This window comes from Filobasidium floriforme, assembly GCF_021052385.1.
Source record: "Filobasidium floriforme strain CBS 6241 chromosome Unknown HD553scaffold_29, whole genome shotgun sequence".
NCBI classification, from domain to species: Eukaryota; Fungi; Basidiomycota; class Tremellomycetes; order Filobasidiales; family Filobasidiaceae; genus Filobasidium; species Filobasidium floriforme.
The window spans coordinates 307,492-329,903 of NW_025763650.1; the positions used below are offsets into that span (position 1 = coordinate 307,492).

The 22,412-nt window shown below is 51.7% G+C and overlaps 6 protein-coding genes across 6 annotated transcripts; 3 read left to right on the forward strand and 3 right to left on the reverse strand.

The window, feature by feature from the left end:
* Positions 1 to 5,354: 5,354 nt before the first annotated feature.
* Positions 5,355 to 5,979, forward strand: HD553DRAFT_252027 (uncharacterized protein; the record flags this gene model as incomplete). The annotated part of the gene is made up of 4 exons (XM_046177320.1): positions 5,355 to 5,486; positions 5,540 to 5,654; positions 5,722 to 5,821; positions 5,886 to 5,979. Coding segments are annotated over 4 exons (441 nt in total), but the record flags the coding sequence as incomplete, so codon positions are not given.
* Positions 5,980 to 6,200: 221 nt separating this feature from the next.
* Positions 6,201 to 7,697, reverse strand: HD553DRAFT_320239 (nucleophile aminohydrolase). Its single transcript, XM_046181116.1, has 6 exons — positions 7,559 to 7,697; positions 7,342 to 7,467; positions 7,216 to 7,273; positions 6,998 to 7,135; positions 6,748 to 6,911; positions 6,201 to 6,659 (listed from the first exon to the last, which is right to left on the reverse strand). Exons 1-6 carry the CDS (start codon positions 7,584 to 7,586, stop codon positions 6,577 to 6,579), a joined length of 597 nt encoding a protein of 198 aa, XP_046032724.1. The 5' UTR covers positions 7,587 to 7,697; the 3' UTR covers positions 6,201 to 6,576.
* Positions 7,698 to 12,743, reverse strand: HD553DRAFT_320242 (RAVE protein 1 C terminal-domain-containing protein). Its single transcript, XM_046181117.1, has 13 exons — positions 12,498 to 12,743; positions 12,276 to 12,437; positions 12,063 to 12,219; positions 11,904 to 12,003; positions 11,604 to 11,828; positions 10,370 to 11,544; positions 10,236 to 10,314; positions 9,726 to 10,179; positions 9,467 to 9,661; positions 9,153 to 9,395; positions 8,841 to 9,084; positions 8,217 to 8,774; positions 7,698 to 8,158 (listed from the first exon to the last, which is right to left on the reverse strand). Exons 1-13 carry the CDS (start codon positions 12,603 to 12,605, stop codon positions 7,848 to 7,850), a joined length of 4,011 nt encoding a protein of 1,336 aa, XP_046032725.1. The 5' UTR covers positions 12,606 to 12,743; the 3' UTR covers positions 7,698 to 7,847.
* Positions 12,744 to 12,859: 116 nt separating this feature from the next.
* Positions 12,860 to 15,682, forward strand: HD553DRAFT_320244 (uncharacterized protein). The gene is made up of 4 exons (XM_046181118.1): positions 12,860 to 13,138; positions 13,212 to 13,337; positions 13,421 to 13,569; positions 13,641 to 15,682. Exons 1-4 carry the CDS (start codon positions 13,069 to 13,071, stop codon positions 15,309 to 15,311), a joined length of 2,016 nt encoding a protein of 671 aa, XP_046032726.1. The 5' UTR covers positions 12,860 to 13,068; the 3' UTR covers positions 15,312 to 15,682.
* A 218-nt stretch (positions 15,683 to 15,900) lies between these two features.
* HD553DRAFT_301725 (Dos2-interacting transcription regulator of RNA-Pol-II-domain-containing protein) lies at positions 15,901 to 20,279 on the forward strand. Its single transcript, XM_046178671.1, has 17 exons — positions 15,901 to 16,124; positions 16,205 to 16,294; positions 16,368 to 16,430; positions 16,503 to 16,635; positions 16,694 to 16,928; positions 16,995 to 17,282; positions 17,353 to 17,563; positions 17,633 to 18,008; positions 18,064 to 18,591; positions 18,653 to 18,767; positions 18,828 to 18,893; positions 18,958 to 19,093; positions 19,151 to 19,251; positions 19,319 to 19,495; positions 19,556 to 19,906; positions 19,968 to 20,131; positions 20,197 to 20,279. The coding sequence occupies exons 1-17, from the start codon at positions 16,046 to 16,048 to the stop codon at positions 20,222 to 20,224; spliced, it is 3,141 nt and encodes a 1,046-aa protein (XP_046032727.1). The 5' UTR covers positions 15,901 to 16,045; the 3' UTR covers positions 20,225 to 20,279.
* On the reverse strand, positions 20,280 to 21,925 carry HD553DRAFT_320247 (uncharacterized protein). The gene is made up of 2 exons (XM_046181119.1): positions 20,965 to 21,925; positions 20,280 to 20,894 (listed from the first exon to the last, which is right to left on the reverse strand). Exons 1-2 carry the CDS (start codon positions 21,515 to 21,517, stop codon positions 20,311 to 20,313), a joined length of 1,137 nt encoding a protein of 378 aa, XP_046032728.1. The 5' UTR covers positions 21,518 to 21,925; the 3' UTR covers positions 20,280 to 20,310.
* Positions 21,926 to 22,412: the final 487 nt, after the last annotated feature.

Sequence of the window (22,412 nt, forward strand, 5' to 3'; positions counted from 1 at the left end):
TCCTCAGCGGCGTCGCGGAACGAGCGTTTGGAAGAGGCAATTGAGCAGGACGATAGATGAGTCGGAGAGTTGTAATCGGCAGTGACTGATCACCTGGTAGGGTTCACCAGCGATCCAGCGACGTTCTAACCGGAGCATGCGTGTGTGCATATGTGTGTACATGTGTACGTGTGTACGTGTGTATAAAAGTATGAACACAGAGCAAGCGACATGTTGCCGCCAATGCCCCTGCTCTGTGCCCGAGCTCTGCCCATTTGTCCCGTCAGAATGCATAATCAAAATAATAATCTCTTTGGTATTCCAGCGATCAAATGGTACACGTGAACTACAATTACGTGACATCTCACGTAAGGGTACGTACGATAAAAGAATTCATCTGGTGGCGGTAAAAATTACTAGCCTGGCGGCAATCGACTTTACATTTCAAATACCTACACTCTCTCCCTATGGCTTGACGCCAAGGAACAGCCACATGCACGAGTCCCTGGTAATACTCCCTTGCATCCGGCTCGGTGAAAACGATCTCGGGGAATAAACCTCTTTGTTACCCCTATTGGAACGTCTCGATGATCAACTGTTGATCGTCAAGACCCTTACAATGTTACTGTACAACATTCCACTGGATTTGTTCTCTGTACAATTGCCTAGAAGTCTTCCCTATCGAATTCCACATTGATCTATCACTTAGAAACACGCCCTTGCAATTGCATTAGTATTAAAAATCGATACGTTATCACAATGAACTCTTCCCAGGCAATCGACATTGATCAGCTCCCCGACGTCCTCAACCAATACACTGGTATGGAGGAAGACCTACTTGACCTTTTTATAAGGGACGAAGCAGAGAAAGAGGCCGAAGAAGAGGTTCAATTAGCTTCTCCCCCGCCCTCCCCCCTTGTTATCGCTCAACAATCGATTCCAGGGGATTCGTTCTCTGTTGAACTCCTTGAGTTCAACCCCACGATCGACATGGATGCCATTGTTGCAGAGATCAATCTCCATGGCCAAGCCCACGGGTACGCTATAAGGAAGTCGAACGTTAGTAAATACCAAGGGGTCGTTCGCAGTTTCAACTTGAAATGCACTCGCGAAGGAGAATATACCCCATCGCACGACTACATCAAACAAACGGGACTTGCCCGAAACAAAAGAACTACTACCCAGCGATGTGGCTGTGGATTCAAGATCTATGTTAGCTGCGATAAAGCTGGCCAATGGTCTGTTTCACCGCGGTGTTTGACTCACAATCATGCACCGGCCGAGACCCCTGGAGTGTTTCGACAAAATCGAAAAATGACACCAGCCGAAGCAGCTATTGTAGAAGCAGGTTGCAAGGCAAATCATCTACCTTCTGCGACCCTAGCAGAGCTTCGACACAAAGCAGCACAGGAGGGAAGAGAAACATTGGTTTCAATTAAAGAGATCTATAACGCTCGTCAAAAGTTCTATTCCAATGCAGCGAGTGGAAAAACACGCACCGACGCATTGATTAAACAACTCGATTCCGCTGGAATACCTTTCGAGACCTGTTTCGGTGCAGCCAATGTGTTAACACACTTGTTTGTCACTGAACCAATGGCCATGACCCTTGCTCGACATTACGGGCAATTGTTATTTATCGATTGCACCTATAAAACAAACAAATACAACATGCCGATGCTTCACATCGTTGCAGCAACCGCGAGCAATACTACATTTACTGTGGCCTTTGCATTCATGTCTCGGGAAAGGGAGAAGGATTACATCTGGGCAATGAAGTGCTTCAAACGATTCCTAGGGAACACTCCAGTGGAAACGGTTATGACCGACGCCGAAATGGCCTTGCGCAATGCGATCGAGCAAGAATTTCCTCGCTGGAAACACATCCTATGTCTTTGGCATATACAACAAAACATCGTAAAGAACTGCAAGAAAGGTCTTCCACAGGACACGTTCATTGAATTGCTTCGAGCCTGGTGGGGTGTTGTAAGACAACCAACGGAAGAGAAGTTCAAGAACGCCAAAGTCGATCTAATTCATCGGTACGGTCAAAATGGATCGAACACCCAACAAATGGTGGGGTACTTGATCATTGGATTCGAAGAGGCGGAACGCTTTGCCTTCTACGCTACTGGGCAAGCGTTCCATCTGAACTATCTAGCTACCTCGACCGGTGAATCGTTCCATCGCGCTGTCAAAAGGCAAATCAAAGGCAGTGGCGATCTCTTTGCAGCGACCAACGCGGTATTGAACCACATGGAGAGTACGCAGCTCAAGATCTTCGATATTCATGCCAATGGACCTGTTCGTAGGAACATCAGTTTGCCTGAGTGCTTTGTGCAGGTCAGTTGGAGTCGAGCAGTGTGTCGTTCCCTTGGAATCGATTTTTTGACCTGTTTCGAACAATAGCTCCACGGGAAAGTTTCAACGTACGCGATCGACCTTATGCATCAACGGGGGTACCTCTTTGCAAAAGCTGTGAAGGCTAGCAACGGTCAACTAGACCCCTGCACAGGTGCATGGCAAAAATCCACTGGTCTGCCCTGCAAACATGACTTCGCGGCGTTCTTAAATGGCACTCGACGACATCCTTTACAACTCCACGAAATTCATGTTCATTGGCATATCGTTCATCGCGCGCAACTCAAGGAAACAGCGGTACAAATGGGTGTAGAGGTCCCTCGAGCTCTTCTCAGGGGTCTTGACAATGCAAACATCCCTGTACCTATTCCAATGGGAGGGATTCAGAACACCTACATTGAACGTCGACTCCCAGGTGATTTACTACTGAACGACCTCTCGGCGACGATCCTGCCACCTGTTCGACGGGTACGCGTAGGGCGGAAGCAAACAGCGCCCTCGCGCGCGGAAGCTGCCACCCTTATCAATGACGTGGCAATGGATTGGCCTGTCGCGCGCGCGGAAGCAGGTCCAACGCGTACATACGCGGCGCCCTCGCACGCGTCTATTCCATCGCAATCGACCAGTGAATTTTTGTCTGGCTACGTGCCACCGGGAGACATCATCGTACCAGTTGCTTCTAGCGGTCGCACCCAATCGGGCGGGGAAACTGTTCTCAAGAAACGCAAAGTCGTACCAGCTGCAGAGCAGCAATGCCACGGTTGCTGGCAATTTGGTCATCGCAGTAATAGTGTCAAGTGCGACAAGAACAAGGAGAAGAGAGTTGCAGCAGCGCTGTGGGCGGCAACATCGACATCGACAGAGAACAATACAGTTTCGAACTCGTTTCTAGGATCGACGCAAGGTGTATAGACATAGGTCTTGTTCGATGCTTTCGGACAATGAAATACTCATTTTGAAACACTGCAATGGACGAGAACAAGGACATTCTTCAAGGCAAACCTCTTTCGAACTGAAACTCACGTCGATTTGCTTTTGTTTGGACAAAGGTATCGTTTATAATGTCGATTTCAATGGAACATCGCTTCGAAACAGCTTTTGTTCATCTATACAGCAGTCGAGAACAATGGAATAACGTCTTGGAGACATACATCTCGATAAGTACTTATATCTCTCGCAAAGGAATCACCTACTGATCGAGTACATCATTTTTCTCCTCTACATCACACAAACATAGCTCTCGCAATCGTTTTATGCCCGTCTCCCCTTCCATCGCAAGCAGTATCGATATGGCTCCCAACGCAACGTAAGTATCTTCTTATTCCAATGATTTATTCCATTGTGATCGATCATCTGACTTTTCCGTTGGTTTGAATAGCCCTCTCTACACCCCCTTCGACGTCCCCAACGTTCTCGAGTTGGACGGGACCCTCGCTGTCCCGCAATGCACCATTTGGCCGGGCCGATACCAGAATTTCCAGCAGTGGTGCGACGACTGGAACAACGAGATCAACGCCGACTCCGACCTCGACAACGCACAGGGCCCGACCAAGCGACAGCCCAAATCGCCCGGTAAAAAGGGCAAGAACAAGGAAGTCCCCAAGTTTAGGGCTTCCGACAAAGCATACCGATGCTCCACTGGAGCGTACATCACCAGGATCGAGAAGCCCGGTCCTCAAGCTAAGGACGACAAGAGGAGTAAGCTTGCAGTGGTCTATTTCGTTGTTCGATTGCATTGGTTTAGATCGTTGATCGATTTCATTGCGCGCGTTCTTTGTTTAGTTCACAAGGATCTTCTCGACGAACTCTCCCTCCCGATCCTCCCCGTCCAGTGCCCCGCCACCCTCTCCGCCATGAACACTCCCATGGCTTCCGGTCGTAAGGATGCTCCCGGGATCGACGCTGCATTGGTGAGTTCCATTGCTCGACTTCAACGATCTATTCCATTGAGCGATTCCACTGAACTGACGCGTTGTTGTTTGCCACGTCATCAGGCCAAATATCGAGGAGGATGGCGACTCGCGTGCGACACCTGCCTCGCTCTTTACATCCCCGAAGTCTACACCGGTCCCAGTCAAACGATCCCCGTTGCGAAGATGAAGGCCCTTGGACTCAACAAGAACTATCTTACATTGGTCAAGTTAGTTGAGTACGGGCCTTTTATCATTTGCCGCGGGTGTATTGGGGTGACCAAGGGCAAGGGGATGTTGCCGAGTTGTGGTCCTTGTCGTGTGGTCGGGGAAAAATGCAAGAAGGTCGATCCCGCCAACGCTATCCGAATGGATGACCCAACGGTCCATCCCATCGATCGAGCCCGCCGGGCCCTTACCATCATTTGGGACCAAGGGCAGATGCAACAGCCCGATCGCATTAGGATCGCCCAATACGGACTCGACTGTTTGCGCGACGAGATTTGTCACGGGTTGGAGGGTTCCCCCGATAAGCATACTAAGGTCTCGATCGATGCGATTGTTGCTGGGTTTGACGAGTCGGAATAGTTCTTTGTTGTGTTCCATTGGTTTTGATTTTTGTACTTAAACATTGCTACGTTATAATACGATCGTCCTTATGCAACAATTCACCGACTTCAATTCATTTGACAACTTCACCGATCGAATCCAACGGAACACAGTCGTGCGATGATACCATGCGATATTTCACTGTATTGTACCTTGGCGTAAAGCCATTGTCACATACTCCCGAGCGATTTGAAATGTAAAGTCGATTGCCGCCATAGTAGTAAAAGTTACCGCCACCAGATGAATTCTTGTACGATAATTCGCGTAATTCAAGAGGTCGCAGACGTCGAGCGTCTGGTCTCTAGAGCTCTAGATCTCTATAGATCTCTAGATCTCTCTTGTCTCTGATCTCCGATCCCTGATCTCCTCTTTTGGCTCACGGCTCACGGCTCACTACTAGCTACTCTAGCTACTAGACATAGCAACTTAGCATCAGTGGCGTCGTAGCATAAAACAGCTCTCGTCTGACGCACATATATCGACATCGGATCGACGATGGCTCTTCCCGCCGAACTGTTCCTGTCGCCATCGCCTCAGGAGCTGACATTTATCGCGGAAGAAGAGCTCATCGAAATCGTGCCTTCGTTTAGCATGAGCAGGGTCCGGTTAATATCGGCAAGTCCCTCAGTGTAAGAGGGTTCGAATGTTTGTGCTCACCTGTGTCGGTCTTTCGCTTTCAGGGCGTGTACGGACCCTTTCAACCTCCCTCCAAAGCGGTCGTCCCATTATGGCTGGCGTTGTCGTTGAAGCGCAAAAAGAAGTGCAGGATCATCTGTCCAGAATGGTTGACAGTCGGTGAGCTGGTCCATGGTCACCTCGCATGTGGGCCTCGTACCGACTGCTCTGCTCTGAAACGCAACAGAGAACCTGGAACAATTAATGCAAGCAGAAAAGGAGAATTCTGAATCTTTCGTACCGCTTCCAAGGCATTTCATCGAAGTCAGCAAGGTCCTTCTCGATGTGTAAGTTCCGACGTCTAGAATTGATCGATATGTATCTCGACTGATTTCTCTCTTCCCTGTGAAGTGCGGCCTCGGATCTAGCTTCTCCCTCTGAACTTCACTCCCTCCTCCTCTCGCTCCGACACATCCGCCTCGCCAAGATCCGTACCGGTCTACGTCCTTCCAACCCCTCGCTTCCCTCTGCAAACAACGCACCGACGCAAAGCGGAGCAGATACCGGCCCTTTTTCGGCTGGAGGAGAATACCTCAAGTTGACCGGGCTGACCCCGATCGAGATCGTCGAGATGAGATCCTTCTTGGGTGGGGTAATGGGGATGATGAAGAGCTTGACCGACAAGCCGGATGGGGATGCCGGCGGGATGGACCAAGATTAGGGACAGGTCGACGTCGACCTAGACTACGATAGGCTTTGGTCTGCCGGCAGACCATATACAACGGTAGTATCTTGCCCCCATCTACGGCATTTCTCGACTTGCTGTTTGGCGAATATCGAGCGGCGCACTCGATGCAATACGAACAGCCAAGTAGACATGTTATAATCGTGTCGGCAGCGGGCTACACACGCAAGCTCCCAACATGCCCAGCGCCAGGTGCCACACCTGCCTGCCACCTAATCGGCCGAATGACTGGTCGCGCCGGAAGACGTAATCGATCGGGGAAATGGACGTATCACAGAAACCGAAACCATTACATGTGTATATCGTTAACTTGCAGTGTAGAAGCATTATGCGGGACTCGACCCGTCATGGCCTCCCTCATGCGCTCCCATCGAGCTTGTATTCCCTCACTCCGTCCTTGTCAATTTCGACGGCATTGAAAGAGAATTGATATGCGAGACCTGAACAACCGAACGACAACGATGTTCCCGTCAGTCTTGCCCAGCCAACGCCTCGGACCATCAAGAGACGATAGCATGGTGTACTTACGCAACTTCACCTCGTCAATGCACCTCTTCAGCAGCTGACCTGCCTCTTCCCGCGTAATGTCTGGGTACCAGTACTTGTCCATGGTGCTCAAAGCTACGTAGATACCGAGACCGTTGGCGGTGTAAGGCACCTTGACCTTTGTTCCGTAAGGGTCCATCCAGTACCTGGGGATCGATCGAGCGGAGGGATAATGCGTCGGGAACGTGTCAGCTCAGTGTATCACCCAGTCAAAGGGGTCGTGTGCACTTACAGGTGGCTTTCGTCCTTGATCTTGTCGTATCCTCCCAATAGCAAGCTGACGACGTAAGGACGTCTGCTTCGAATCGCTTCAGCGAGGATCCTTCGGATGTACGCTGATGCTGGGGCAGGGGCGAGCTCGATGTTGTGTCTGCGATAGGATATACCGGAGACAAGGGTCAACGCACGACTCTTGATGACAGAAGAACCGAATCGACAGAGTGGTCATACCTGATCTGGTATAGTCGCAAGTTTCGTTCGACAAAGTCGACAAAGTTCTCGGTATCACCTGTATGTGGCCGAAGTGTTAGCTTATCGGAAGGGCGGACACACTCGCATACCTTTCGATCTGCTTACCTGGTTCACCGCCATACGCCATGCACAAGCTGGGACTGAGCTGTCTGATCTTGTTCTCGTCCGACTTCATCTTGATGATCGACCTCCCCGCCGACTGATCCGATGCAAGGAGGACAAAGTCCTTGCCTGTGGTATTGTAGCGACCGATGCGATTGACAGCATGACGACGGTCAGTGATGCTGCTCTGTGCCCGAATTACACGAGCTGGCTTCCTCACCAGTGATTCCGAACGAGCACTCTGTCATCTTGGTCTATATGGAGATGTTTTCGCGATTGCTCTGTCAATAAAGAGTAAGTTCGGAAATGCCCAAACAACCAACTAATCTATGGTCTATATCGATACCAGCTTGCATAACCTGCAACTCTGATGATGAATGTGAACCACGGGGGAAACGAGGTCGCCCGCTTCGTAATCGCTTCAGCTCGAACAGACACGTCATCGGCCATCTGTCAAACGCGCGCGCAAGCATCATTTATTTGATAGACAGTCGTTCGAAAGTGCTGTTTCAGAAGAACGATGACATGTCAAACTCCATCGCGCCCTGGCTCTCTTTCGAATCCACAACGACTGCGTTCTCCTTGAACAGAGAAAGCTTAGCAGGCGCTATCTTGGGCGAATCCTTCGAACCTTCATCATTCTCTGCCGGTTTTCCTGCCGTACTAAGTGTCTGGCTCGAAGCGTCTTCCGTACTCGCCGCCGTGACTCGCTCAATCTCTGGCGTGTCGCCTTGGTCTTTGGTCTGGCGGTGCTGTTTAGGCTGAGCAATTGCGACGAACTTCCAGTCTCTTATGATGGCCAATGACAAGCTCCAGAAGCCTGCAATATGGCGTCAGCGCAGCGCAAAATGACAGGTTGAAATCTCGGTGTCGCTTACCCATCGCCCAAAGTCGCTGCGATCTATGCCGTACCATGTCCCATTCTTCTGCTCGCGTGAGCCATGTATCCGTCTCTCCCATAGACTTGCTGTCCGACGCGCTATTTCCAGATTCAAAATACCGCCGACGGAGATCGTAATACAACGACATCCAGTCGGCAGATCCGCTCAAAACGCCCCGAATCCGGTTGTCCGCATCTTCAGGCTCCATGCCGACGTCGCGCAGAGGCAAGGTCAGATGCCGGATCGCCAAGCTCCTTTGACCCAAGTTCCACAAGGCCCAGTGACTCAACCATCGATCGCCGACTTTTCGTGCGTCTGGCAAGACCGTAGTCTCGATGACCTCTCGTAACATTTCCCCGCAAACTGGGACGGGTCGCGGTTCGTCTTGCTTGTCCAGCTCGAGCAGAGTTGGTGCATAGTCTCCGGGGTGCTCTGTCCGGTAATCTGCTATCCGGGCGAGCATGATGGCCATTTCGAGGTCATTCATTTGGCGAAGGCAGATACGAATGGCGTCTCTAGGTTGCCCTGCTAACATGAAGAAGGCTGCGGCGTATTCTGCGATCAAATACCAGGCGTAAGCAGGAGTCATCGACCCAGAAGGGCAAGATGCCCAAGACTTACGATAACGTTGTTTGCTGAGGAGCGCATAAGCGTTCTTGAGAGCAGCGCCCTTCCATCTCTCCTGAGTAAAGTCGTTCGAGAGAAACTTGAGCATGGACTGCTGTTCCTTGTGCCCATATGCTTGTCTCCATAGACCGTACACAGTGGCCTTTTTGTCGAGCGCAAAGTACAGTAGTGAACAAGAAATCGGGTCTCGCTCCGAAGACAGAAACTCGTTCCGGGCGATCTGGTCCGCATGCCCACGCTATGGAATTATCTGAATCAGTACCCCACAGCATTGTATCAGAGAACGTTGTTGTCGGAGCGACTGACCAGGGTTTCAATGTCGCTTAGCCAGAACGGAGTCCCCATACGCTTCGCTTCGGTCCACGTCAACCGATCTTGTTCCCAGTATTGTGTACTGGCCCGAAGTAGGTCTGCTTGTCTCCGGCTATGCACCGCCCATACTACATAGCGGAACGGAACCGATGGGCGTGAAGGACCCGATGCACGCATGTATAGTGCAGAAAGATACTTCTTGCCAAAGCTGTCGATACGGATTTCTTCCTTGTCAAGCTTATTTGTATACAATCGGGCGTGCGTCAGCGGACATAGATCCAGCTGCCTTCATACCTGTCGTAACGTACCACCTTGACCACCGCACACATACGTTCGATGCCCCGAATTTGCTTGCGGGACCAACCAAGGGGACTGAGAGACTGGTTGTTCAGCAGGGGGTATCGGTCTTCCCTTCCGGTCAGCAGTGCGTCTTGCTCGGTGAAGTTGCTCTTGTTTTGTCTAGATGAATTCAGCATATCGCCTCTATCCTCTCGAGGCTGGATCTGGGGGACGCCAAGCATCAGTTTGAGATATACACCGAAACCATGGATGTTTCCCTGTCCTTACCAATGCAACCTTCTCTCCCTCGTTCCAGAAGCTCTCGGGAGACAACGCTTGGTACTCCTGCTTGCCATCGAGCGCGGAATTTAGCCGAGCGAGAATATCCTGCAATTCCGCTTCGCGATTCCACACAATACACTGCTCCAGATGGAAGCGATGGAAGTCGGGAAGACATGTGCGCCCTCGTCGCAGTCTTTCCAGATCGGCCCTTGTAAGGTCCAATGTCGAAACTTGCGTCCCGGTGCAAAGGACCAATTGACCCCCGGGCATGAACGTGAATCCGGACAGCGGGTATGGGGAGATGCAGGTGACATCGATCATGAAGAGCGTAGACCATGCAGTATTGAGCTGGTCCGAATCCGTCCGGCCTTGAAATAGCACCCTGACGTTTTGAGGGGTACCCACGGCCAGTAGCAGATTCTCATCATAGGAGGACCATGACAGCGCAAGTATCTCCCCTCTTTTTTCATGACAACGTCAGTATAGTTTATCTGACGAATATGGCGCAAAACTCACGGCAATGTCTCGACGTGTTCCGCTGCATTCGCATACATGGCATCCTCGACGTCCCAAATGAGCAATTCACCGTCACTGACTGTAAAGTCATCAGATCAGCGCGGTATGATTTCGGTATATGAGACCATGCTCACCACAAGCAGCTTTGCGCCGCCCAGCAACAGCCAGAAGATCCATGTTTTCCGATGCTATTCGCAGACTGCGCGCTATGACGATGTCGGTCTGAGCAATGTGGGTCCATAACAATCGTCCGTCATTCGTTGCCACGAGAATATCGTCGCGTCCTTGTTCGCCGATAACCAGAGGTCCAGCTGGTTGCACGATGCGACATTCCTCCTTGTCCGAGACGGGCCTGTACACACCCGATAACGTTGGTCGCGGATCGAACATCTCGACTTGAGGTATTGCAGTGATCGTATCGCCGAATATGGCTCGCATGGCTATGCCTTGTTGTGCCGTCAGAAGCAGACTCCTGTCTTCCAACCTTCTGATGTTGAGCAACTTCTTGACTCCGCATCCTTCCGAGATGTCCAATTCCCACACAAGACCGCCTGTTTGGAGGTTCACTGCCCGAAGTTGAGTGTCAGAAGAGTAGACGAGCGGTCCTTCATGCTCCAGCAAGCATAAAGCGTCTATTGTCTCCGTTTCGGCAAGCAGGTTCAGAGTCGCCTTTAACTGCAACGATGAGCCTGCCTTGGCATCCCAGATTCCGCAAACACCCTGACCAGTGACCGTAAGGACCTTTCCGAGCCGGTCTTCTCGCCATATCCCCTTCTGTTCGTGACCAAGCCCCAAAAAGATGCGCTTCGAGGCGCGGCATCCTCCCAGTTCCAGATCAACCCGCTTCAGGTGTGTTAAGTTGTTCATAGCGTCTGTCTCCGAGACGAGAACATGGGTAGAATCTAGATCCACCGCGACCACCTGTGTCGCTAGGGATGCGTCGACCGTATCGCTAGAAGATTGGGCCAATTTCCACACCTTCTCGGCTCCTATCCGCAGGACCGAAGGCGGCTTCGCCTCAAAACCCTCGAAACGTACGCTTCTTATGTTGTGCGAGCGATCCACCCAGTATATCTCGTCTCCACTTCCGGACGATGAGATCGTGTAGGGGTTGTAAGCGCGATCCCGATTGAATCCCGAAGGTTTGATCTCCTCGCCCTGTTTTCTGATGTCCAGGCCGTTCGGTACGTCCAGAGCTGAAAGGCGGTGAGCGAATACCATTTGGAAGTAGCTCGGGGCATCGACGATCGGCGTGTATAATCTCAGCGTGTTCCGAGCATCGAACGTGAAAAGTGCTGGTTGACTGTCGCTGATCGTCGAAGCGGTTTAGCAATCGACAGGGCAACGCAATCGACGAGAGACACTTACTCGATGATATCAGCACCTTGAGCATTCCACGAGACGTCCTGACCTCGCCAACAGAGTCCTCTGAGGCCGTCCTTTCCAGGATGCCGCAGCGTCTGCAACCTGCCCGCCAGCTGTCCTTGCGGATTCAAAGGCTGTATATGTGCTATTGGCTCGCCTTGTTGACAATAAGCGATATGAGTTTGACATGGCGACAGGACCAGCGATACGAGAGGCGCATGTAGCCCTCTGGCATCAGATATCGATCGCATCGATTCAGCAAAGCTCGGATATGCTACATATCGAGAGCAAATGGGAGCTCACATTATCGTCTTGCGCTCCCACACCGGGAAACTCAGACTCGGTTTCAGCTTCCACACCTCGACCGAGATGCTCGGACGGTCGAGTTGCAACAGGATCGTATCTATTGTTCGAATGATTTAAGCGATACCTCACGTTTCGATATGGAGAAGCGAAACTAACTTTGGACGAGCTGGGCTTTACGTATAGGATGCTGCGACCGGATCTCACTGTGCAGCTTCCACTTCAGAGGGATTCCGGCTCCTACTTTCGTATCGCTGGCAGTTGTTGCCGTGTCTGATCGGATGATCCAGACATTTCGGTTCCTCCAAAGCAAGATCTGTAAGGGTGTCAGTCAATACACGATGCGTGCTCGACACGGAACTTCATGCTCACACTTCCATGTTGATCGACATCGAAGCCGAGATAGCTTTCTCCCTGTTCCCGATGATCACCGTTATTGCTCGCTCCGTAGGTAGATTCCGAGGGAAACGGGAATGTTGAGACGTATTCCAAGGCAGCGGTGTAGAAGACGATACCCGAGGTCGTAGCATAGATCTGTTCACTCAGTTGCTGATTAGCTTGACGGCAGGCTCGATTCTTCACGGTACGACTCACCAAGTAGCGAACCCCATCGACCAGTAACCTTCGAAAGCCAGGTAAAGCCTGTCCATTTGAAACGGGTTGACCAGGAAATACCTGTAGACCTGTCGGCAGAGTTGACATTCCCCTACCGAGCGATGCGCTCCCAGGATGTACTACTCGAGCTCTGCGGCGGCAGGTAGACTGATTATTCGGGTTCAAGCCGACTGCGGAACTATCAGATACTCGTAGCCTTGTGACTTTATAGGCCGAGAAGTGATGGGTCAGGCTCGATGTTATCAGGTTGCAAGGGGGGTAGATTACCTTGCTGCTTGACCTGGTATGACGCGGACAGGTCCGAGGTGGAGGGAAGGTGAAGCTCGCATTCGACCTCTACTACCACTACAGACTACTCTACTCCTAGCTGCTAGCTGCTAGCTGACTATAGCCGTATTGTCTGGCCGTAGTCAGTAGCAGAATCATTTATCTACCCTCTGCAGTTATATCCAGCAAGAACACACGCAAACACTTCGATATCGACTAGCTAAGGAGGATACTTATCGATCGAGTTAGGGGGACATATCGCCCGTCCAGAAGTCCTTTCGCCATGTTGAAAACGGTGGAGGAGCTTGAGCAAGACCTGGCGACGGTCTGGAACATCGTAAACCAGCTCTCAGGTATGTGCAAGACTCCATGTTATCGGGCTGCGTTGATATTGACGCAGTAGTCGCTTCTTTTATCGTCGGTCAGAACAAATAAGCAACAACAATCAGCTGCTGTCCCAGCTCCGATCACAATCAGCTCTCGTCAAAGGGCAGGCAGCTCATACCGGTGTAGGCTTTCCTCTACGCCGCTTCAATATCGATATCAGCGATGGTGAGCTCGAACAGTCATTCTCATCAGCCATCCTATCGCGAAAGGTCTAATCGATTGACCCGTACATCCGTTCTCGTTTTCAGAGGAATTCTCGACGCAACTCGAGGAATTCGCATCGCACCTCGTCCTGGAAAACCAGACCTTGACCTATGAGAACAAGCAGCTCAATATCCTGCTCAAGGACTACGAAAATGTCTTGGAAGGGGTCATGGGCAAATTCCGCTCGGTCTCGGTGAGATGAAGCTTGCAACCGTTCTGTGTGAATAGCAGAGCCGGGCAGCTGAAACGTGGTGATACAAACAGCACGCCGCGACGAAGCACGAGCTATCCTTACATCAATACTATACCTCCTTGTTACATAGCCTAAGAACGGCTCAATCGTCACAACAACTTCTGGACAGCACGACCCTTTCGCTGCTACTACAACGCTTGAGCACCCTCATCCGTATGGCGTTGCGGAATGTGAACGGGGAGGAGGATATGGATGGTAACGGAAGTCGAGAAGAATGGGAGTTATTAGGAGCAGCAGCTGCTTCCATCGAAGAGCTCAATCTGGGTGCATCACTGTCACCAGCGGCGGAATCGTCGCAAGCTTTCTCCCCGGCGACGTCGATCGCTGGCTTGCCTTCGACCGCAAGGCCAACCGCCGCTGGCATGATTGTCAGCAGTGATCGTCAGACCGTCGCCTCGGCCAGCCATCCTCCTCGCGCCCCGTCTAGCATCGGGTATGACAGTTGGCAGGGCAACATGACCCCCTCGGGTGGGTATCCGGGGACATTCGGTCGACGAGATTGGGCGTTGGATAGGGAAGAAGAGATCGTACGGTTGACTTCTGAAAATGCTGCTCTTCGTGAAATGTTGGGCGTTGAGGCGGACGTCGATATCGAGGCGGTGCTCGCACAATCTCGGGCGGAAGCCGAAGCCGAAGCCGAAGCCAAGCAGGACGAACAGAACGTCAAGGAGGAGCAAGAGGCTGATATGGTAGATGTCGATCTGGCGGACGACAAATCCGGCGTCAAAGGTTACGATATCGGCGAAGAGTCGACTAGCAAGGAAACGACTCGTGATATGGAGGAGTCCGGTAGTAAGCCGACCGCTGTGACCCCTCCTAAGTCCCCAACGGAAGGTCAAGTCTCGGCCGTAAACTCCACTGTCGGTCGGGATGAGGACGAGGACGCCAAGGACTTTTTCTCGACTTCGCCGAAACACACCGTATCTCGGATATCGATGAAGTCGCCGAGATTAGCAAAACACCACACGTATACGGGTATCCCCACGACCGCTACTACACCTCTCTCGCCCAGTGCGATTCGCGATGTATCTATGGCTGGAAAGGTGTCGGAAGGGTCCGATCGGAACCGAGCTTCGGGCGGTACTACACCCCCGCCGGGGTTAGCGACGCATGCGAGCACTGGCAACATGCCGAACGCTGCTCATTCCAGCACGACGGCTCATTCGTCGGCTTCGTCACTCTCGTTCTTGTTGTCCCGACCCGGAGGCAAGGCCAAGACCAAGACGGAACCTACGACCGCTACTAGCATCGGGGTCGACCTGGACGACGAGGATACCGTTTCTCCGCCGATGGCTTCTTACGCAGCCATGGTAAAGCCACATAGCAAGATGGACTCGGTTAGCGTAACAAAGGAAGATGCGGGAAGTGATACTGGAGCCGCTTCACAAAGTGAGAAACAGCGAGAGGAGAGACGCAAGTCTGCCCCTGCAGAAGAAGCTTCGCCAGCGGACGCGCAGACGACCTCCCAACCGGCGAAGGCGGAGACACCTTCGACGGACCACGACGAGGTCAAGAGGGATGACAACGAGAGTGCCGTACTAGATGACGACGAGGAGGTCGGCGAGTCGCCACCCGAGAGCGATCCGAAGCCGACCATGGAGACTTATGCAGAGGTGGCGAGTCACGAAGAGGCTAAAAGCGACCAGGTCCCCGATGGCAAGCAAAAGTCAAACGATAATTAGAGCCCTTTGCGTTTCTTGGGTCACTATATAGAGCCGTCTTCCTCGGTATGGCAGTTGTATACGTAGATTCACCGAGTTCCGGATTATCGGGTAGCTCGGGTAGACATGGTCCGTCTCATCGGGGTTCATATCATGTTTAGACGTGGTAAAGCTTTGAGATCTCCCCCTTGGTGATAGCCGGTTCAGATCCAAGAAACCCAACAAGTGTGCCGTCGGACCCAACCGATGTGCCATGGGACCCAATGAGTGTGTCATTGGAAGTAGAGGTCGTAAGAGGGCCTGCAGACTTGGGTCGAGCGATCGGAGTTGTGGATTGTGCTGGGGACCGTACCAAGGGGGAATTTAAGGATGAAGCTCGAGGTCGATGTTTTGAGGGGGGTAGTGCAGTATCGGCAAGGGGGATCGGAGTATGTTTGTCGAATTGTACACTGGCAAGTAGCTATGGGAAACGATTGACAAGGGTAATGTTTACGTCACGATTACGCGATCGGATAGAGCTTCCGATCGATACCATATCACTTGAGCACTTGCTCATGAGCAATTGTGCAGGGCTAAGAAGGTTGCAAGTCTGCAAGTTACTTACTTGCATCATTCCTATTCGGATCAATAACCTATGAAAACCCTGCCGAGTTACTCCTTGAGAAAAATAAATTCTAGCTTATTCCGAGACATTCATCGGACGACCTCGTCTTGAGATACAAAAAGCCGCTTCACACATTACGGCCTGCAGCGATATGGATGTCGAGCGAGTTGTGAGGACGCATATCTCCTCCAATGACTCGGTAGATGAGGTTCCTCAAGATCTACTTGAAGGTTTGTATTCGAGCAACTTTCGAAACTCCAGGGGAACCTCCAGGTCGAAGGCACTGACGACCGCCTTTCCTATCCACAAGCTGTACGGAACGGTCAAGTCGGTCTCCTAGAAATCGTTAGGGCGCTCGGGGACTATCTGACCTCGACGGAAGATGAAGTCCGGGTCAAAGGTTAGCACTTTAGGATTACACCTCGGGCGACTCATCCGGTTTGATCTGACCTGTGTTGTATTGCGGCTGGCAGGTATAACGCTGCTCTCAAACGTGCTCGACAAAGCCCCTGCTGCCCGGATCAATCGACAAGGCAGTACGTCAAGCGATACTACATCTTGCAGTGAGAAGCTACGAGCTCACTGAACGGCTCGCCCGTATCTCTCAGCGCAAGTCTTGACATCTTTCTACTGCGACAAGCTGGAAGACCACGAATGTGTGCCGTCTACGTTGAAGGGGCTGGTCGTGCTTACGAAGCTGCCGACGTTTGGTGCAGGAGAAGCTAGCCAGGTCTTCCGGTCGTGAGTGAGCTTGTTTAGCTCTCCTCGTGTGCGCAGCTAAAAGCTGGTCATCCCATAGACTGGCGGGAAACTTCAAGAGCAAATCTCATGTGCAATCGACCCGTCATATCGTCTTCCTCCTCGTCGACGCTCTGCTTGCAAAGCACCTCTCGGCCATGAAGACGCTCGGGGATGAATTCGTGTCGGGATACATCAAGTTGGCGGAAGGAGAGAAAGACCCCCGGAATCTCATCCTGGCGTTTGGAATCGGGAGAGTGATCTTGATCGAGTTTGACCCTTATAAGCATCTCGATGTGAGTCTTTTTCGAGGATCCAGTGCTGGACCTGGAAGCAACTGATTTGTTCTCTGTTCTTATCAGGATATGTTTGATATCATCTTCTGCTACTTTCCCATTACGTTCCGACCGCCTCCCAATGACCCATACAATATCACTCCTAAAGACCTGCAAGAAGCCCTCCGAGGAGCAATGTCGGCCACGCCGCGTTTCGCACCCATGGCCATGCCTCTTTTCCTGGAAAAGCTGCCTGCTAGTCTGGGAGAATCGAAAAAGGACGTGTTGCGCGGTTTGACGGCCTGCTTGCCCGTCTTTGGAGGACGTGCTGTTCAAGGCTATGCTTCGGATCTATGGGACGCTCTGAGAACAGAGGTGAGCTGAAGCGAGTCGGGCTTCTCCGTCCTTGCGGTCAGACAGCTAATCGCGTTATTCTTGATATTAGATTTTCTACTCTCCCGACGCAGAGATCGAGAAAGAGGCTTTACTTACGCTCAAGACTCTCATCGCTACCCTTTACCCTGATACCCCGGAGACTAAGGCTGCGGATCTGGCCCTCGAAATTATCAAGGAGTGTCAAGCTGAATTGAAGGAGCCCGAAAAGAGCAAGGCCAAGCCGGCCACCAAGGTTTTGATGACGTGCGTTCATGCTTCGTGTGAGTGCCTGCCTGCCTTGTCCTGCTGAATTCATCTGCCTCACTGATCGAATACATGACCTGTTCTAGCTCTGATCGGGTCATACGCCCTGTCACAGGTGTTACCGCAGCTCTTCAGGATGTATCACGAGGACTCGGAGATCCCGAAACGTGGACCGATACTCAGTGCGATCGCAGACCTCGTCAAGTCCGTCAGGGAAGTGTATACTGCCGAAGGAACTACTCGCAGTCATGAGACCGAACGCACAATCGAGAAATACCGGGACGAGTTGCTCAGCCTGATGAGCTCGGGGATCGATAGTCGCGCTCAGGACTGCCGATTGCCAGGATTGCAGGGTGCCGAGCATCTAGTGAACATACCTGGCTTTTTGGGTGCCGAAGAGGTCACATATCTGGTCAGCAAGATTGACGGCGTCTTGACTACTCGGGAACCAGAAGCATTACAGTAAGCACGGTTACCGTCTGCTCGGTAGCGTAAATCTGACTTACCGCTTGCGTAGAAACGAAGCTTTGAAGACGTTGTCCGCTATCTCGGCGCTGACAACGCGGCCTATCGAAGAACACACCTTGCCGCTACTATTCGATCAGCTACCAGGAGAAGCTCCTGCTCTATCCGACGAAAAGAGCCGATATTACATCCGTCAAGTTCTAGAATCGCTAGCGACTTTGTGCGTACAGCCGGGGCTTTTCGAAGCTCTTCATCTTCGCCTGGTCCGACAATTCGCAGGCCTATGTGAAGGCTCCACTTCAACAGATAATGAGAACATGGACGTGGAGGAAGATGCCATCCGGAAGGAATGTCAAGTTGCATTTGCGTACTCCTTGCTTCATGCGATCCGAACGACACTGCAGCGAAAAATCGCGCTCAAGCATCACGACATCGCAAAACATTACGAACATCTCGTACCGCGTCTCTATAGCATCTTTATCGAAGGAGCCAGGACAGACCGTAGTATCGCAAATGACCCGAGACTGATGGCCGAAGGAGCCGCCGTTGTCATGATTATGACGCAAACTCTGGCTAGCAAGTGAGTCTTGGCTAGGAGACAACTCGTCTGACTCTCATATTGATACTATGACTTGTCGCAGTCAACAAGCCTCCCATGCCACAACATTGTTTGAGGCATTGAGAAACAGCGACTTGATCAGACTAGCTGGCAAGCATGGTATTGCTGAAGCCCATGCTGGTATTGGACCGCTGAAGGTACGTCCCATCTCTTCTCACGCGTGATCTCAGCCGCTGAGAATTTACGTCTCGATATAGGAGGATGCCTCCGTCAACGAGCAGAACCTAGTGATTCTCATCACGGCGGATGCAGCGGGACTCAGGGTGAGGTCACAGTACGTGAAAAGACCTGAAGCGATCCGGAGACTAACTTGTCTTGACCACACAGCCAGAGTCATTGCTTTGCGACTTGAATGCTGTCTTGCAGTCTCTATTGCAATGGGCGATACATAAGGCTACGTCGCAGGTACAGGTAATCTCCGTCTGTCATTTGATGGCATCCTTGATCAACAAGCGAGCCCAAGGTCAGTCTCGCATATCATTTCGCCAACCAGTTCTTGTAGCTGATTGACCGCTTAAAGACCTCGAGCCATTCTTGTCGTCTGCACGGAGAGATCTCTGGTCGCTGTGCGAAGCAACTCAGCCGCTTGTTTTCAGGAGAGCTTTGACGATGTGGATCTGGGTCAGTCCCTTTCGTCGTGCGGTCCGCAGAAAGCTCGAACAGTGTACTGAATCGAAGCGCTTTGCAGATTGGCCGAGCACTTCTGGTGCGCAACCACGCATCGGGCCTTCCCATGATAATTCAGGTCTTTGACCTGTTCGCCCGAGACAATGAGGTCGCATCACTAGCAGGCGCTTCTCTGAGCATCTTGAGCGATTCTCACGGGGATCGCATCCTTTCCAAGGAGAACTTCGCGATCGTGAAGGTGAGTCCTGGTGTTGCTCATTTTGGTACAGCCTGTAGCTGACGACCGTCATCTCCTTAGACTCTGTACAAGCAACGCTTATTCAGTAGCCTCCTGCCCCTTATGATCGAGGGAAGCAAGACCCGACAAGGATCCGCGCAAACGCCGTATCTTTTGGCACTGGGCTCGACTATCGCCATTATCCCTCAAGGGTTGATCATATCACACCTTGCCGAACTACTACCTCTTATCATGCGGGGCTTGGCACTGCCCAATGCCGAGATCCGATACAACATGTTGCGCATGCTGAGCTCGATCCTCGAAGTAGAGGGAACTGCGGAGACGGGGACACTGTTGCGATCTCAGGCGAAATCGCTGGCAGATGTTCTGGTGGTCACGGCCACCGATTTGCGAGAAGAAAGCAGTTCGCCGGTAAGTCGGCCTTGCTCGTGGTATTTCGCGGAGGCGGCAACTGACGGGCGGTAAACCGTAGAGGACGAGAATAGCGGCATTGGCTTGTCTAAGCATTTTACCCGACACGATACGCTATGATGTCCTGCATACTGTCAAGACAAAGGTCTTGAAGGAGCTAGCGAGAGCCATTGACGATCCTAAACGAGCGGTGAGAAGAGAGGCAGTAGTGTGTCGCTCAAAGTGGTACGTTTCCACTAGGAATTTCCATTACCAGAACTACGCATGCTCATATTCGTATCGATTTCTAGGTTCACTTTCGGAGGGGCAGGTACATGATTCGACCTATAACTGTAGACGGCTATAACATGATCATCAATCATGAACTCAGGATTCTGTTTCTGAGATGTGCTGATCGAGCACCGTCATGACGTGCTATCCGACATGGCCTCGACTCGCTCCATTGACTGCAAGGCCTCTTGCTCTAATTCACGTACGACGTCTCCAGCTGGGGCGATCTTGTCCATGTTACCTACGCCTGTTCCTGCCCAGACAATCAGTCGATCCGCATCCCCTCGTTTCTCCGCATCCATATAGGTCGCTTGACGTGCAGCTTTATCGTCCCGCCCAGCTTCGTAATCGTCTACGGTAGCATTCCGGATTCCTCGCCCGTCCACCCCTTCTGGCCAGTCGAGAGTGCTTCTCGCTTCGTCGAATGCCATGCTCCGGACGGTCGATCCTTCTTTGGCGTGCAGGAGGACTTGTTTACGCTCGTCAGGGTAACAACTCTCGGGTGTCAACAGGAACCGAGTGCCGTATACGGCTCCTGAAGCCCCGAGAGCCAAGCAGGAGACGAGGTGTTCGCCGTTGGACAGGCCTCCGGCGCCGAGCAGAATCGGTTTGGAATCGGGGTTTAGAGGTCGATAGGACGATAATCGGCGGGCGATGTGAGGTAGCAAGGTCGAGAGTGGTGGGGAGGAGCCGTTCCCATGGCCTCCGGCTTCGATACCTACGGTTCGAGAGGTTGGTGACCGAGCCGTGAGTTACTATGAGTGCAAGCAATACGTATATATACATACCTTGAGCTACGACGACGTCCGCTCCGACCTCTTCTACGGCGACCTTGGCTTCCTGCTCGCTCCCCACCCCGACGAACAGCTTCCATGAGTCCTCTGTGCGATCCCCGTGTAAAGCCCGTTCTCTCTCCCTGAACGCTTTTGCCCACTTCGAAAGATCGCTTGACTTCCCGAATGCAAGCCAGATGGCTCGAGGAAGTTTCTTCAGGGTACTATCGATACAAGCGAACGCTTTGGGTCGGCTCGCAGGATCAAAGGCGGAGTTGCTCAATGTTGATGTGGGTGAACTATCGAGTTGGGACAACTTCCATCCTAGAAAGCCGACCCCGATCTCCATCCGGTGTGAAGATCCTGTAGATCTTTCCAATATCGATTCGACGACCGCGAATTCTTGATCGAGTTGAGAGGGAGTCAGGTAACCTCCTCCGACGAACCCGAACCCCCCTGCCCGAGAGACTTCGGCAGCGAGCCTGCCCCCCGCTGCTCCGCCCATCGGACCGGATACGATGGGGATCCGCAGGGAAGGTAGGATGTTGTGGAGTGGTGTACGAATCATGATGCTGTCAATACGAAGATAGATTGTAGTCGACGCCCGTCGCTGTTGTCGGTGGTAGTAGAAGAGAGAATAGAGATATAGGTTTGTTGCGACCCTGTATGGATGTCAAGGGACGGTAACTTGCTCGTGATGACGAATGTTTCGGCCGTCAACTTCCGTCACTAAGCGCAGGCGCACGGCATCGATGAAAACCTGATCGATCAATCTACTCGTCCATAGTCAACTGTCTGTGTACAGCATCAAAATTAAGGTTTATCTGTGTTATAGCCAGAGATATCCCCGCCGGTGAGTGTGTCTTGGCCATACGCAAACTTACACAAGCTTTCATCTGACCGTTTTGCCAGTTCTCAAGCGACTTTGCAGCTTTGCATAACTTTCAGGATCATTCTTCTTCTTATCATGACCGGCTTCGTCCCTCTGTTGATATAGGATGCATTATTCTCTCTCCTTTGACAATTTCTGGCCGATCCTTCTATAGCACTTTTGAAATTCTCTGTTCCCATTCGGCAGATAAACTGAAAAGTAATGGCAGATGTTCCGTATATGCTGGTACATTCGAGCCCAGACGTAACAGCAAACCTAATGGATCGCTGAAAAAGTGTGTTTTCTCCATGCGGATCCGACTTCATGCCCTTGTTATCATGGTCATGCCGTCAACAACTTCAACCTTTATCGCGGGGCCAGAAGAAGCGGCTTCTTTGAGCAGTCATGCTTCTGTTCCTTCTTCATATAGCTGCTTGTTCTTTGTATAATTGTAATTGAAGGGTGTTCGTTCTGATGTGGAAATGATCGAGAATCAAAAGTACACACGTGAGAAAGCTATTTTTTGACATCTGAGTGAAGGAGGCTGTCTGCTGGCTGGCCAAACTTGGCCAGCAGATGATACACTACAATA

What these genes read in the sequence shown, in the direction of transcription:
- HD553DRAFT_301725 (XM_046178671.1), top strand. Translation starts at nt 16,046, where the DNA reads ATGGATGTCGAGCGAGTTGTGAGGACGCATATCTCCTCCAATGACTCG. An exon ending in GGGACGCTCTGAGAACAGAG is followed by an intron (nt 17,283 to 17,352) that starts GTGAGCTGAAGC and finishes TCTTGATATTAG; the next exon opens with ATTTTCTACTCTCCCGACGC. An exon ending in CGGATGCAGCGGGACTCAGG is followed by an intron (nt 18,894 to 18,957) that starts GTGAGGTCACAG and finishes TTGACCACACAG; the next exon opens with CCAGAGTCATTGCTTTGCGA.
- HD553DRAFT_320247 (XM_046181119.1), bottom strand. Translation starts at nt 21,517, where the DNA reads ATGATTCGTACACCACTCCACAACATCCTACCTTCCCTGCGGATCCCC. An exon ending in GGACGTCGTCGTAGCTCAAG is followed by an intron (nt 20,895 to 20,964) that starts GTATGTATATAT and finishes CTCGAACCGTAG; the next exon opens with GTATCGAAGCCGGAGGCCAT.
- HD553DRAFT_320242 (XM_046181117.1), bottom strand. Translation starts at nt 12,605, where the DNA reads ATGTCAACTCTGCCGACAGGTCTACAGGTATTTCCTGGTCAACCCGTT. An exon ending in AGGGAGAGAAGGTTGCATTG is followed by an intron (nt 9,662 to 9,725) that starts GTAAGGACAGGG and finishes GGCGTCCCCCAG; the next exon opens with ATCCAGCCTCGAGAGGATAG. An exon ending in TGTGTGCGGTGGTCAAGGTG is followed by an intron (nt 9,396 to 9,466) that starts GTACGTTACGAC and finishes TATACAAATAAG; the next exon opens with CTTGACAAGGAAGAAATCCG.
- HD553DRAFT_320239 (XM_046181116.1), bottom strand. Translation starts at nt 7,586, where the DNA reads ATGACAGAGTGCTCGTTCGGAATCACTG. An exon ending in GGCGTATGGCGGTGAACCAG is followed by an intron (nt 7,274 to 7,341) that starts GTAAGCAGATCG and finishes GGCCACATACAG; the next exon opens with GTGATACCGAGAACTTTGTC. An exon ending in TTGCGACTATACCAGATCAG is followed by an intron (nt 7,136 to 7,215) that starts GTATGACCACTC and finishes ATCCTATCGCAG; the next exon opens with ACACAACATCGAGCTCGCCC.
- HD553DRAFT_320244 (XM_046181118.1), top strand. Translation starts at nt 13,069, where the DNA reads ATGTTGAAAACGGTGGAGGAGCTTGAGCAAGACCTGGCGACGGTCTGG. An exon ending in CATCGTAAACCAGCTCTCAG is followed by an intron (nt 13,139 to 13,211) that starts GTATGTGCAAGA and finishes ATCGTCGGTCAG; the next exon opens with AACAAATAAGCAACAACAAT. An exon ending in CAATATCGATATCAGCGATG is followed by an intron (nt 13,338 to 13,420) that starts GTGAGCTCGAAC and finishes TCTCGTTTTCAG; the next exon opens with AGGAATTCTCGACGCAACTC.